General features: G+C 40.2%; 2 protein-coding genes and 1 long non-coding RNA gene across 5 annotated transcripts in view; 1 reads left to right on the top strand and 2 right to left on the bottom strand.

Annotated features, from left to right (window-relative positions):
* Nucleotides 1-884, bottom strand: part of LOC136250925 (glutathione synthetase-like) — a 32,120-nt gene extending 31,236 nt beyond the window's left edge. Inside the window, exon 1 of the mRNA XM_066043271.1 lies at nucleotides 530-884. Within this exon, the coding sequence (XP_065899343.1) occupies nucleotides 530-783 (254 nt within the window). The 5' untranslated portion in view covers nucleotides 784-884. The remainder of the gene's footprint in view (nucleotides 1-529) is intronic.
* Nucleotides 885-5,183: 4,299 nt separating this feature from the next.
* LOC136248506 (uncharacterized) lies at nucleotides 5,184-6,246 on the bottom strand. Its single transcript, XM_066040281.1, has 3 exons — nucleotides 6,220-6,246; nucleotides 6,043-6,156; nucleotides 5,184-5,954 (listed from the first exon to the last, which is right to left on the bottom strand). Exons 1-3 carry the CDS (start codon nucleotides 6,244-6,246, stop codon nucleotides 5,184-5,186), a joined length of 912 nt encoding a protein of 303 aa, XP_065896353.1.
* A 2,605-nt stretch (nucleotides 6,247-8,851) lies between these two features.
* On the top strand, nucleotides 8,852-14,364 carry LOC136250920 (uncharacterized). 3 transcript variants are annotated; one of them, XR_010698817.1, is made up of 7 exons: nucleotides 8,852-8,948; nucleotides 8,998-9,040; nucleotides 9,166-9,280; nucleotides 13,103-13,191; nucleotides 13,239-13,446; nucleotides 13,499-13,561; nucleotides 14,109-14,364. It is a non-coding gene; the product is annotated as an uncharacterized lncRNA (long non-coding RNA). The 3 variants fall into 3 exon arrangements; XR_010698818.1 differs by having other exon boundaries at nucleotides 13,305-13,446; nucleotides 13,499-14,364; XR_010698816.1 differs by having other exon boundaries at nucleotides 13,499-14,364.
* Nucleotides 14,365-14,720: the final 356 nt, after the last annotated feature.

The raw sequence follows: 14,720 nt of genomic DNA, 5'->3' as shown, positions 1-14,720 counted from the left end.
TAGTCCAGCACTGAAATCCGGATGGACTTCTGCCGGTAAAATAGCCGTTCACGTAAGGCCACTCCAATTGGTAATTATGTTTCTGGTCCACCGCCCGCATACTTTTTTACAGAAAGTGAAATTCCAGAAATACATGGGGAATATGCCGCATCAGATTTCTGAAAAAGCTAGATTTCAGAAACAAATATAGGTTTGCTACAAACATGTTAAATCTAACTGCTTACGTGTCACTATATGTATTTTATCAGTGAAAACCTGCAAGAAATGGGCAGAGTACATAGTACGGATCGATATACTCTAATAGAACAGTCAGTAAATCACAAAAATACTCTAATTGAGCAGTCACTTCATTGTTGTTTTGTAGCTGAATTCCGCCCGCCCGCACCTAAAACTAAACTTCAGATGACCAGAAACATAAAAACAAATTGGAATGGCCTAAACCGGTGCCGGTACCGCTATATCCACTTTGAAATGAATATAGCTATCAATAATGGTTTTCCTGTAATACTGAGTATTGCTGAAAACTGACCGTTGTAAAGATCCCATCAATAGCACGTCACCACTAAGTTTGTCCACTAAAAGGTTGTAATCCATTTGTACTTGTAACAGAAATTTATAGTGCTTTTTAGGAAATACAGAGGGCCACAAAGTGATCGGGAATAACTGCATGACCTTCTGCTGTACAGTAGATGTTTCCTCGGATGTTTCTTTCTTTAATATCACTCCGTACTCAACAGCACGATCCGTCGCATCTTGACTCAACTGCCCAAATGTAATAGACATAGGTAGCTAGTCTTCCGTGGCTAGAACTAAAATCGCCTTTCAGTACAAGGCACAGATAGACCCCAAGTGGCAAACGATCTCACAAACGATTCTTTAGTTCGAGCTTTCGCAGGCCAGTTGCATGTAAGACCTCAAGAATGCAATCAAAAATTAATTGCGTATTGCGCAACCGTGGATGCTGTGGATGCCCAAAAAAATGTACACGCGTCATTGAGAAAACCACGACTGCCGCTACAAAAAAGTCCATCCTGTTCGATTTATACGGTATACCCTTATTTTCTGAACAGATTTAGATGCTGCATTAACCACGGCTCCTTCTGGTGTTGGTCCGAGTTGAATACGAAGAACCATTCGAAAGTTACGAAGCGATGAATTCAAATATTGTTGAAGTAACACTGTCGTGCGACGACATAGAGGAACTCACCTAATATCGGACGGGCTCCAAAATCGGACGCAATTACTCGAGCTACAACAGGAATTTTTGAACAACTCATATGTCTTTAGATAGTTCAAGGCTGTGGGACTTTGGGCACCAAGTATTAGCTTTCTCGACTTCTTTGTCTGGTGACAGCAACCCTACAAAGTCATTTCCGATTAATACGTATAATCGGAAAAAACAGTCGATTCACGGACACTCACCGTCTACATATCAGACTTGCATTCAATCAACAGTTTTCTACCTTAAAGTAGTAGAGTAACTCATCTACTTTCTAAATATCCCTGGTTTATTAAATCAAATCCTTTTAATCACGAATTACAAATCAAATAAAATGAGACGTCACTGGAGTAATAATCGCACTATGAATTTAAGTATACGGAAGTAAACGGTGTTTGTAAAAGTATACGGTGAACATTTCCCGTATACGTATCTCAAACAACGTATACTTAATCAAGTTTCCGTATACTTAAATTCATAGTGCGATTATTACTCCAGTGACGTCTCATTTTATTTGATTTGTAATTCGTGATTAAAAGGATTTGATTTAATAAACCAGGGATATTTAGAAAGTAGATGAGTTACTCTACTACTTTAAGGTAGAAAACTGTTGATTGAATGCAAGTCTGATATGTAGACGGTGAGTGTCCGTGAATCGACTGTTTTTCCGATTATACGTATTAATCGGAAATGACTTTGTAGGGTTGCTGTCACCAGACAAAGAAGTCGAGAAAGCTGATACTTGGTGCCCAAAGTCCCACAGCCTTGAACTATCTAAAGACATATGAGTTGTTCAAAAATCCCTGTTGTAGCTCGAGTAATTACGTCCGATTTTGGAGCCCGTCCGGTTTTAGGTGAGTTACTCTACCTGGATCCGAACTCAGTGAGCCGTTTTCCAAGCACAAGGCAGATTCTCTTCGCTGGTGGTTGCTGTGTCGTGGTATTAAAGTACCAAAATCCTGGAATAAATCTCGAATTATTGCTAGGTAAGTTAGTTTGGCAACTGCCATTTGTAGCAGTGTCTTAGTTGTTGCTTTAATACTCTCACTCTGTGAATAAGCATAGATTATAGCAAGAGTTCATAATATATATACTAAGGAGAGTATCCTACTCTCATATACCCCTGTAGAAAGGCGTATCGTGAAGTTATGACGTAACGACAAGATGTGGTTTGTGACGTACAGGAAGCCCTAAAAGTGCAAGAATCGTTAGCACCGTTTCACACTTGCGACGCTCAGGATAGCCGTATTCGCGAATGGCCTAGTAAGAAACGCCTACGAAGCGGTCTTAACCCATGAAGCAATGATTGTAGTTGGGTGAGAAACGCTTAGAGCTGGAGTTAATTTGGTTGCTAGCGACGTTGGTAGGCACGCTTTCAATCGATACCATGTTCAACTAATGACATCATTAATTACACAAAGAAAAACGGGCGAACTCAGAAGTGTTACGTCATAACTTCACGATACGCCTTTCTACAGGGGTATATGAGAGTATGATACTCTCCTTAGTATATATATTATGAACCCTTGATTATAGATAGGGAATATAAACTCCATGGTGTAATCGAACAAGCTATGGGCTGTTGTTAATGTAAGTCAGCAGTGGCATAATTTTTTTTATACCTTAGAATGTATGTAGCCCAGCAAGAGGCAGCACCATTGGTAGATGTTGATGGGTCATACCTTTATAAGAAACACAGGGCACTAGCTGAAGCTGGAAAACAAGTAGCCTCACTTCCATTGCCACCAGCTCCTGTATCCGGGTAGAGAGCTGTAAATCAGGACAGTGTTGCAAATGTTGGTCTACTCATTCCAACTGTTACAAATGGTTAGTTACTGTGATTTTTTTTAATGTAATAATAAATTGCATGTATAAATATGACGCATACAGATACATCAGTACACAAAATATTAATTGTGTCTCTTTAGGTTTGCTGTACTCGTACTTGGCCGGTCATGTGGGTCGAGAAGGTGATGTAGGTGCATTTAGAGCTCTCACACGAGGCTATAAGCACTGGGCATCTCGACAGCTGGAACAGCTAGAGATCAATGTAAACCATCCTGAATTCTGCCACATTAGATGCTCTATGAAGGCATCTATGAAGAAGGAGATTTACAAAGTTTACTTGCTCCTTGGACGTGATGGGGAACTCGCTAGTATTTTGACAGCAACTTGTGAATGTGCTGCAGGGTATGTTTATCAATGGTCAAGAAATGCAAAATTAATAATTGTTCATTGCAGGAAGTCTGCAAGTTGTACACGTGTGTCAGCTATACTTCATGCCCTCCTTGCAATGAAGCAGACATTTTGTTTACAGATGCCTATCATGGAATCAACTAACAATGAACTTCCATGTACATCACAACCATGTGTTTGGAAAGAGCCTAAAGCTCGGAAAACAAGTAACTTGCGTGTATCAGATGCAGTCTTCCAAAAGCATGATTATGCTAAACCTATCAAGCGGAAGATGCAACAGTTAGAAGATTATGATCCTAGGCCAGTGGAGTTTAGAGGCACTGCTGGTCTAAAGCTGCCTGAACTTTTACGTGATGTTAAAAGAAAAGGCCTAGGTGTGTCACTTTTACTTGATACTGATTACGTCGGTTCTGATTCACATGCTCAACCACAACAACCAGACAGTTTCAATGTACCAAATGATCAAGATCTACAGAGAACTATAGAGTGTTTTAAACAAAGTCTGGAGGTAAATCTTGATCAAGCAAGACAGATAGAGAGACACAAGAGAGCAGAGAATGTCATCAATGTGGTTTGCTGTCCGTAGGTATCGCCTAACAGCATCTGTATTTGGTGCAGTGATATCATGGAGGCCTAATACTCCTCCTGACAAGTTGGTCTTACGTATCCTCAAGCCAACTGATTTCTTAAGTCCTGCTATGCGTTATGGGATTGATAATGAGGAGTTGGCATTAGCAAGATATACTGAGCATCAAAAAGCTAGCAGACACCCAGAATTTCTAGTTACTAAGTCAGGTTTTCTTATAAATCCTGCTTGCTCGTTTCTAGGAGCATCACCTGATGGAGCAGTTTACGATCCATCGCATCACCACAACCCATATGGATTCCTTGAAATCAAATGTCCATATTCTGCAAGAGACAAAACCCCACTTGAAGCTGCTGCTGACCCATCCTTTTACTTTACCATAGGAGGTGATGGTGATCTGATATTGAAAAGGAGTCATTCGTATTATTCCCAAATCCAGGTGGAGAGCGTACATGGTGCGACTTTGTTGTATACACACCAAAAGGTATGAGCATCCAGCGAATTCCTTATGATCACCAGTATTGGACTGATAATTTACCTAAATTAGTTTCATTTTACAATGACTGTATTGCACCAGAATGTGTAAGTCCCTTAAATTGTGTACAACTGCCTATAAGAAAATTAAAACAATCATAGTGTTATATTATTCATACAAAGTATAGGAACTCCCTTGTAAGTAAAATAATCATAGTACATTATTTATACATAGTAAGGGAACTTACTTGCTTGGGACTTCTATATAGCTAGTCTAAGTTACTCATTATCACTGGTGTTGTCACCACCACTCAAGTCCATGTCAATGTCACTATCCATCAAGTCCATGTCATCATCGCTACTAAGCTGACTAAAATATTCTACTATTGCCTCACTGGATTCTTCTGGTATGGGTACCAATGCTGGTAAAAAGTTCGTTAACATGGAACAAACAAATACTATTTGGTTGCTAAGTCTTGCCATTGATAATGGCAAAGTTTCTTTCAGTATGGAAAACTGTTTAACTCTCCCAATAGCACGCTCTACATGTATACGAACAGAAGCAATTTTTCTCCCTTCCACCTCTCCTGCTGTGAGTTGCTGCCTGTCTTGCAAAAATGGTGGTATGTTTAATTCTATGTTCATTTCCTTCAAAGTATCCTTGATAGTAAATCCTCGGTCAGCCATTACTGCTACACCTGGTTTGTCTCATAGTATATCTAGTAAACCGCAACATTCTGTCAATTCTACATCTGAAATTGAGCCAACATACAAAGGGGATACAAAGAAAATTACTCCATTTGGTGTGCAAGCCACTAAACATTTAAATGTGTTGTGGTGTTTATATTGGGACCAAGTGGAAGATTGCATGTGTAAGTCAGTAGGTGTTTCAATAAAAATTTCAGTTGCATCAATAATGGTGTATGTAGTGGGGTATCTTTCCTTAAATATAGGTGGTAATGTAGACCACACCTGATCAGTTGATGGTATCCAGTTTATTTCCTTCAAGTGGTGGTAAAGGAAGCAAACCCAAGTAGTAAAATACCTTGAAGTTTGTGAAAAGGATAAACCAAACCTGAAAGCTAAATCCCTCAGTCTTAAGTTGAGCTTTAACTTCACTAATGTAAGGAACAGTTGGTTTTCAGGGTCTACTTTTCTTTTGCGTGTCCTCTGTCGGTCTCCTTCCTTCACTCCCCGGTAGTTAAGGTTATGTACAGCAGGTCCCAAAAAGTTGAAAAATGAACTAAACATGATGTACGATGCAAAACCAGTAAAAAGCTGAATGAGTTTATCATCCTGTTTTATGTCATTAATTCTCAGGTGTTGTCTGGCAGGCTTAGAAGCTTTAAGCCGCTCATTCTCAGCTTCAAGAAATTCAATGCGAGCCAATAGAGCTGCAGTAACAGATGGATTTTGCTCTGGTACCTCTTCTCGCTCAGGAGATGGTAAATCATGAACCTCGTAGTTACTTGTGAGGAGCTGTTCACCAATATATTATTGATGCTGTAAGTATGGATGGTGGAGTTTGGGGAGCCGGAGGCTGAATACTTGACGTTGGTGAGCTTACATTGCTACTACCTGCAAGACTAAGTGAAGAACTGGACATCATGATCCCTCTTTGATCCACTCGTTGTTTTGCTCTTTCCTTTCTTGGGCCAGGCTGGAGAAGCAAACCGTTTTCCTACAACAAAATATGGTATATCACACAGTATCATTTTCAAGTATATCTATCACACAGTATCACTTCGGGACCCACAGGGGGATTATCCATGGTTTATCTACAAAGTTATTCCAGTATTGGGGCTTTTGACACAGACTCACATGTACATGTACTGGCTGACCCACTTCCAAGTACATCATTTAGCTTGTAACCTAGGTTAGGGTCCGCAACGCGAAAAATCGATATCCTCCAATCAACTACGTAACTATTGTCATGTGTTAGGCTAAGTGTAACTTGAATAACACCAGCGTGGCAGCCAAGTTTGTCACTTTCTTCTGGTAGAAAACGATACAAATGTCTTAAAATCACGTGATTTTTCGCTGCAGCGGTTCGTAGGGTTCTTCGTATGCCACGATATTCACTCTCAACATTGTTCAAGTAGTCTATCATCAACTCAAAGTATTGGTGGTTTGATTTTATTGGTCAGTTTCTGGTGGCAGCACGATCTGTGCAGCTTTTTGGCGACAGACAAAATGTTTCTTCCTCTGGAGCACAGGACAAGCAGAGCAGCAACTGCGCCGTGGGTCAGCAATGACCAGTACTAGGTAAAGTACCTGCATGTGGAGTATGGTTATAATTGAAGCTTGTTAGCCATCTGGCTGAGCCACCTATATGCTGAAATTCGGCCAAAATGACGCGATTTTTGCAAACAAATACCAGAATGGTTGATACATCAGTGAGACAGTCTCCAACAGCAAGGATACGAAGCTTATAAACACCTAACAATACGGCTATCTCGCCCAGTAAACGCATAGAGCAATCCAGTGCATGAAATAGGCACTCACGTGATTGAAATTCAAATTGCGGAAATACCCATGAAATCGCTGAATAGGAACCATGCAATGTGCTCCTTTTGTAAATATTTGTGTTAATTGTTCACTCAGGCGTGGTCTGGGCCAGTGCAGGTGTGTTTTGTACTATGATGGTATCGTAGGAAGAGTCTTAGACTGCTGGGCTAGTCGAGATGCTGAACCTAACGAACACAAACTGATTGTCACTTGATTCCAAGTGATTTTAAGATCATTGGAATAGATTATAGTGGAGATTTGAATATCAATCACGTGAGTGCCTATTTCATGCATTGGACTGCTCTATGCGTTTACTGGGCGAGATAGCCGTATTGTTAGGTGTTTATAAGCTTCGTATCCTTGCTGTTGGAGACTGTCTCACTGATGTATCAACCATTCTGGTATTTGTTCGCAAAAATCGCGTAATTTTGGCCGAATTTCAGCATATAGATGGCTCAGCCAGATGGCTAACAAGCTTCAATTATAACCATACTCCGCATGCAGGTACTTTACCTAGTACTGGTCATTGCTGACCCACGGCGCAGTTGCTGCTCTGCTTGTCCTGTGCTCCAGAGGAAGAAACATTTTGTCTGTCGTCAAAAAGCTGCACAGATCGTGCTGCCACCAGAAACTGACCAATAAAATCAAACCACCAATACTTTGAGTTGATGATAGACTACTTGAACAATGTTGAGAGTGAATATCGTGGCATACGAAAAACCCTACGAACCGCTGCAGCGAAAAATCACGTGATTTTAAGACATTTGTATCGTTTTCTACCAGAAGAAAGTAACAAACTTGGCTGCCACGCTGGTGTTATTCAAGTTACACTTAGCCTAGGACATGACAATAGTTAGGTAGTTGATTGAAGGATATCGATTTTTCGCATTGCGGACCCTATCTAGGTCTCATCATGAAGCAGGGGGTTAGTAAGGGATTAGAACGAATACTTATGCCCCAGTGGTGAGGCTATTGCTCTTGCACATCCCCACTTTGTCTTCACATGGCCAGTACTGGGGCAGTGTGCATCCAAGGGTTCACTCCCTCCTGATCAAGTCACTTGTAGCTATTAATATAATATTGTTTTATTCATCAATAAGCACAGCAGGGTTGGGGGGTGGGGGCAGAGGCTTAACAAAGATAGATGGTAGGTACATAACTTGCTACTTTTGTCACAACAGCATAAAATGTGTAAAGCTATTTTAAATATATTAGCTATACCATACCACAGCGTGACTAGTAGGTAGTTACTACTGTACCAAGATTTAAACTCGGCTTCTTCTTCGAGTTCCCTCCTGGAAAGTGTCTAGAGCATACCCTAGAACTGAGTTTTACAGTCGAAACGCAAGCGGCAAAAAACGGGCGTATTTAGTTGCAGCGCAATTATTACGTAATGTAGAAAATGGCGATATTGGTGTTCCATGTCGAAGCGTAAATTAGTGCTGTAATTGTAAGATTCAGATGCACTTTCACCGATAAAATTGTCGAAAGATAGTTGTTGAAGACGACTGTATAAGTTAGGTCTTGTTGGAACCAGCAAATTGGAAGTATGTTACAAACAAACTTTTATACGAATTTCACCTCTCCAAACTTCACCTCTCTGTGGACCAAAGGCAAGGAATGCACAAAATCTGATCTCTTAAAAGCGAAGAGGTATGTATGTATTTCTCATGTAAGCAGTATGGCTACATGTACTTGTATGAAACAAATTTGTACTATGTTTTGCTACGAGATATAGTATAAGTAGCTGGCTATCATGCACTACACACAATTGCAAACTATTATTGGAGTGATAAAACTATCATACAATGCCATAATCACAGGTACTAAAATAAAAGTCATCATCAGTGATAATTTCTTCTTCTAGTTGCTCATCATTTTCAGACGTACTACTCCCAGTCTCATCAGTTTCATTTTCACTATCGCTACTGCTGCTACTACTGTTCTCATCATCATCATCCTCAGGTAAGTGTCCCATTTGTTGTACATTGACATTAACACAACCCTGGCATAGGCATCCAGGCCCACAAGTTAATGATCTTTTCTTGCAACCACAAGTAAGTGTTTTGCAGCCCTTTTTACAGCTGCATCCTTTAGTTAAAAAATCAATATTACGTTTTATTCTCTGTTGAACTTCATGCGCCTCCCAGTCGATTGTGTAAGTACTGTTGTTCTGTAATAGCCAGCCACTGCTCTCTGGTGATGGCAAAGCCATAAAGATGTCATGTTGACAAGATTGCTGCCACAGCTGACTTATCCAGCAGGATCTCTGCCAATGGCGCCAGAGAGATGAAAAGGTTGGTACCCTGTCTTCTTCATTTAGTATACGGTCACTACTTACCTCTATAATGTTCTGCAACCACTTCTCATGTTTTTCTCTTGGTTGTAATGAAGCCTCTAGTGAATTGTACAAATGTGTTGGGGTTTTGTGTCCCTTCAGTGCCACAAAAGCATTCAAGTGCTTTTTGAAATAAAATGTCCCCACAAGCCGTATGAAAGATAAAAAACCGATTTCTTTGTTGCTTTGTGAAGTGTTCTGTCGACTCCCTGGCATATTAGATCCAGCTATAAATGATGCATGTTGAAAGAAATTGTTTAAAACTTTTGCTTTGCCAATGGACTTGAAATAAGAAACATAATCGCACCCAGTGCAAATAAATAGTGATTGTAATATCTTACAAAGCCCATCTTGTGGAAGATTACTCAGATCTGGGTCTTTGAGCAGTGCTGCTCTCAAGTTGTTGAGATTGATGTATTTATGTTCACTTGAAGATGGTGTGTTGAGTTGCACTGTGTAGGAGGTAGTGGTTTGTTGATTGATGTAGCTTAACCCTATGTTGTACACATCAGTGTCTGGTGAATAGATAAGAATGTTGTCAGCCTGAGACTGTGTTGCATGTCTCCACATTCTGCTGTCAGCTTCTCCAGCTGTCGAATAATACTTTTCCAGCTGCTCTGCAAATAATTCACTAGGTTGCAACAGCCAAGCAATATTCTCACCAGAACCTGAAAAACACCCAGCTAAAATCAGCTTTTGTTGGCCCATCAAAAGAAAGCGTCCATTCTGCATCAGACTGAGTCCAACAGCTTCAACAATAGATCTTTTACACTGTTGACACTGAAGGTGCTCTTGCCATTTGGTAGGTACATTAGCATGTGGACTTATTGAACTGTGTTGATGTTCACTGTTGCTAGCAGAGTAATGCTTCATATGTTCTGGTTGTTTAGGATTAAAGAGTTGTTTGGCTGGCTTATCAAAAACTAGGTGTACCTCCAGTGTGCCTGCCTTAAAGTGCTTCAAAACAAATTGGTTAAATAGAAATTGAGTGTATTCTGTAAAAGACTTAGTTTGGTGTAGTGGTTTGGTGTTTACCATAAACATGGCATCAATGATAACAACAGAAGGTGTTGAAGGTAAGCACGACAAAAACACAGGGGGGTCTGCCATCTAATAACGATTCAGTAGCTTGTCAGTCCATGTACTCTTGTTTCCTCGGTGTGGGTGTCCAGCTTCATCTGACAGTGCACGAGGTAATTCAGAGTACTGCTCTTCCTGGATACTCTGTAGCTGTCTGTTGCTGCTGAGCCATGCAACGTGACGTCGCAAACACTTATTGACTTGCTTGGTTTCCATCTCCTTAGGTGTGAATCTGGTTTTTCGCATGGCTTTAGTTGTCATTGTAATTAGTTTGTGTTGCCTCAAAGGAGCTTTCTGAGCACTGGGGAACTGTAAAATATGATATTTTACATAGTTCAAAAATGCCTGTTCCCCGGTCTGGTAAAAAGTTAACATGTCACAGGTTTGCTCTTGTGTTGCTATTTGGCCTGTAAATACATTCATCAACCCCCTACAGTTGCTTTTGTCATCATGAAATAGTTTGTTGGTAACTATTAGTTCACACATACGTTTTATGTTGTCTTCAAATCTGTTAGCCTGGGGGGAACTATCAAGAAGGGCAGATGTTTCAGTTTGCTTGTCTAAGTATGGGAAAAGTTGATTTATAATGTTTTTATAACATTTGATGTGATAATTGAAAAACAAGCTAGTTTTCTGAAGATACGGTTTGGTGGAGCGGACCACAGCCATTTTTAAATCTTCATTAATACACATTTCGTGTGCTTCGTCAAGAGCAACTGCTCTTGTTGGGTGTCCTGTTAAGTTCACTGTAAATGCTCCTTTCTTGAAACAATGTAAAACTTCTGGTGGGTACTGTAGAACCTGAGCTAGGTGGTCAGGGATGATTCTCGCATAATACTCTCTATCAAATGCTGTGAATACAGGGACCATCTGCTTCAAGCTTGCTATGCGTAGCTCCCAGTTGCTGCATCTAACTGATAAATAGAGACCATAATAGCTTAAAAAGTCCCTAAAAACAAATTGATTCCAGAGCTTCCAAGTTTTGTCAGCCTTACTCATTTGGTCTGTGTAAAACTTTCATCAGTGTGGGTGTCTTCCACTAGCTCACGAATCCTATTGATAGTGTGAAATGGTGATTTCTTTGTCTCTATACTCAACTGAAGTATGCAGTTGGCATCTGTTGTGATACTGTTGGGTTTACTAGCTAAGTAAGTGTCTAGCATCTGCCTGAACATGGCCTCCCACACTTGCAGCAAAAAATTGTGAGTACGTTTGAAATTGGAGCATTGCTCTATTGACTTCAGTGTGCTACTGTTGTAGCCAGAGTTTTTTGCTATTTCCCGTAAGCCAGCTGCAAAATAAATTTTCATCAAAATGGGTTGAAAGTTTTTGAGTATATGCCAGTCGCCTGGGAAAAGTAGTAGCTTTGTTAGTGCTGAACTGTATTGTTTTTTAATGGCCATCAGATGTCTGTAAGATTTACCATCACCTACTAAGATCACCCATCCCTGTTGGACATTACCAAATTTGGCCAGTAAATCTTCTGCTACTAGCAACTTTCAGCACAGTCTGGATATTCATTTATTAGTTCCATGAGGTATACTGTCGATGGTTCTTGCAAACCTTGCTTATTGTTTTCATGCAGGAATGATCAAAACTCAGAAAGTGTGGTGTTTGTTGGACACAGCCTGATTGTTGATGTAGAGTGAACTTTTGAAGAATGTAAGAAAACAAGTTATTGTACAGTGTATTTCTTTCAGAAATCTGGTTTGCACTTTGAAGGAATTCATTTAAAGTAAGTGTTATTGACAGAGTGCGTGTGTGTAAATTTTGCACTGTAGTACTGTTGTCTGCACTTGATTTCAACTTGTTGACTGTCACAGTTCTTTGACGCTTTGGCCCAACTTCACATAGTTTGTTTGGCAAGCCATCAGGTGAGACCTGTTGTTGATGAAAATATTGAGATGAAGTAGGTAGTTGACAGACAGCAGACAGTGATTGATGGACAGCGGACAATGATTGATGGACTGTGGATGGTGGTGTTACATGGACGGTGGTGGCTGGCAGTTGTTGACGAACACTGTCTGGTAGCTGTGATTGCGGTAGTTCTGTGATGGTGTATGGTGTCAAGTTAGAAGGGTTGGAGCAAACCACAAAATGGCTAGGGTGAGGCTGTACCAACTGCACAGTAGTGCCATGATAACTTGATGTTGATCACCACAATACACTGCAGAATAACTCTGCAACATGTCAAAGTTGTCAACTGAGGCAATAGTAAAAACATTGCTAGGTAATTCATCCCAGACTTTAGCTTGACGTCTAGCCATTGCATGCTCGGTAACAAACCTATCATGGGTATCTGTAGAACTTGAACAACCCAACCTATTAAGTATCCTTATTAACTGGCGTGACCCTCCACAAACTTCTGTAATGTCAGCAATAAGGTCATGGAAGGGTGTTGGCTTCTTAGGATTTGTACAGAACATTAACTGGCTTAAAATACAAAACAGACGAATTTTCTTAATGTGTTCATTACTATCGGTGATTTCTCTTTCTCTGGCAGAGTTGGTTATGGAAGTTAAAAACTCAAACAGTAGTGGATTTATGTTGTCTAACTGCTCATTGATGTTTAGTGAAGTAAAATCAAATGATTTTTGTGCTTGAGACATCCTTTTAATTTCATCATGAATTAAATTGTTAACTATATGGCTTGCTTCTTTAAGTGTGTTATCTGCATCAGAGTGTTTCTGTTTGATTTCAGGTTCGATCCAACAACTATTTGCTAGCTGTGAATTGCTAAGTGCCCAAGACAAGGTGGCTAATATATCTGCACCTTTACGATACAAAATGGTACCAAATTTCATATGCATACACTTATGCATCATGCACATGTCTAGGTAAATGATAAGTTGGTGCAACAGCCAACGTGATGAAAAATGAACACTACCGTCTCCCACCTCTAGTACAACTTCTGCTAAGTTGATGTCTCCACTGTGCGAAGTGCCATAGGATTGAAGAAAAACAGTACATACCCAAGGAAGCAAAACAGCCATGTGTGGAAGTAAATTCTTGGCAACAAATAGTACTGATGTTAATAAAGCACTGGTTAGTCTATCAGTGTTGTGAGCTGTCTTAGTATCTTCCCATTCTTCAATAGATCTTGCCAGCATTTCATCTGACCCAATTTGTTCACATTTTATAGACTTGATGATGGTACAGTGTGAGTTATAACAAGAAGTGCATATCCTGTCTTCTGGTCTTATGTCTATGTCAGTTCCTGTGGAATCCTTAATGTACTTTGATACAAGTAAGGAATTGGGACTATGACGGCAGAATTTAGTGCCAGGTTTTGGCATGGCTCCACAAGAGGAGCAGTTTTGTGCAGGAGTACAGAGACGGTACAGTTTGGTGTAACAGGTTGGGCACAGAAGAAATGGCGTGTTTGTAGATGCCTGTGCCCCAAGCTGTCTTTTCATATCAGCAATACTAGCAAAGGCTGGTTTGATAAGCTTGTCGCTGAATCTATTGGTACACTCAGGATTTATGCAAAAATTTGGAGATGTTGGTGCTGTTAGTGTGGTGTCAATGTTTTTCCATATTGGTATATATTGAGTGTTATTGTGGTATCGTTTTGCCTCTATAAAATGCTTTTTACAAATATTACTTTCTTCAGGTGGAGATTCACTAAAGTGCTTACTTAAAAACTGTCTTTCTGCAGTTCCCCAATTGGTGTAACTAGTCATTTGATTGTCTTTGTTCCCACATAGGACGCAGCACAGATTTCTGCTTCCAGCTTATTCAGTAGTAGCCATATCCTGACACAGGGAGTCAACTAAATTTATATTGTTCATTGAAATGTGTTAAATAATACTGTATTATTAACATGACAGCATGTGTGAATTACAGCCAGAGTGCACAATTTTTTACTACGCCATTATTGTACCTATTTATTTGTCTACACTATTCAGCTGACTGTCAAACATTTAACAGTATGAAACAAATTTGTACTACAAATTAAAACCACATTGCAATTTCTTACCGAGTCTGTTCAGACGCTTGTAGCCCGTTGCTACCACGCTGCAGCTGCCGGATCTGGTTACGGTGGGAAAGCCAGATGACGTGCTTTTGCGTTGTGGCAATTGGAAAGCCATAGTAAAATCTATTACAGGAAGTATTATTGGTGCTTAATGTAAGGTGGTGCTTTACTGTAAGTAGCGCTTGTCTTCTCGCGGGCAAAGGTTGCGCTGCAACTAAATACGCGTAATAAAGCATATTTTTGCCACTTGCGTTTTGACTATTAGATCTTCCTCACGAATATCAAAGGCGTCGAGCCATATAGCTCTCCTAGTCCTGTCGTCAGGAAAGCGATGGAAACTGGC

The sequence above is a fragment of the Dysidea avara genome, chromosome 3, assembly GCF_963678975.1.
Source record: "Dysidea avara chromosome 3, odDysAvar1.4, whole genome shotgun sequence".
Taxonomy (NCBI): Eukaryota; Metazoa; Porifera; class Demospongiae; order Dictyoceratida; family Dysideidae; genus Dysidea; species Dysidea avara.
This window is presented reverse-complemented; position numbering and strand designations above follow the sequence as displayed.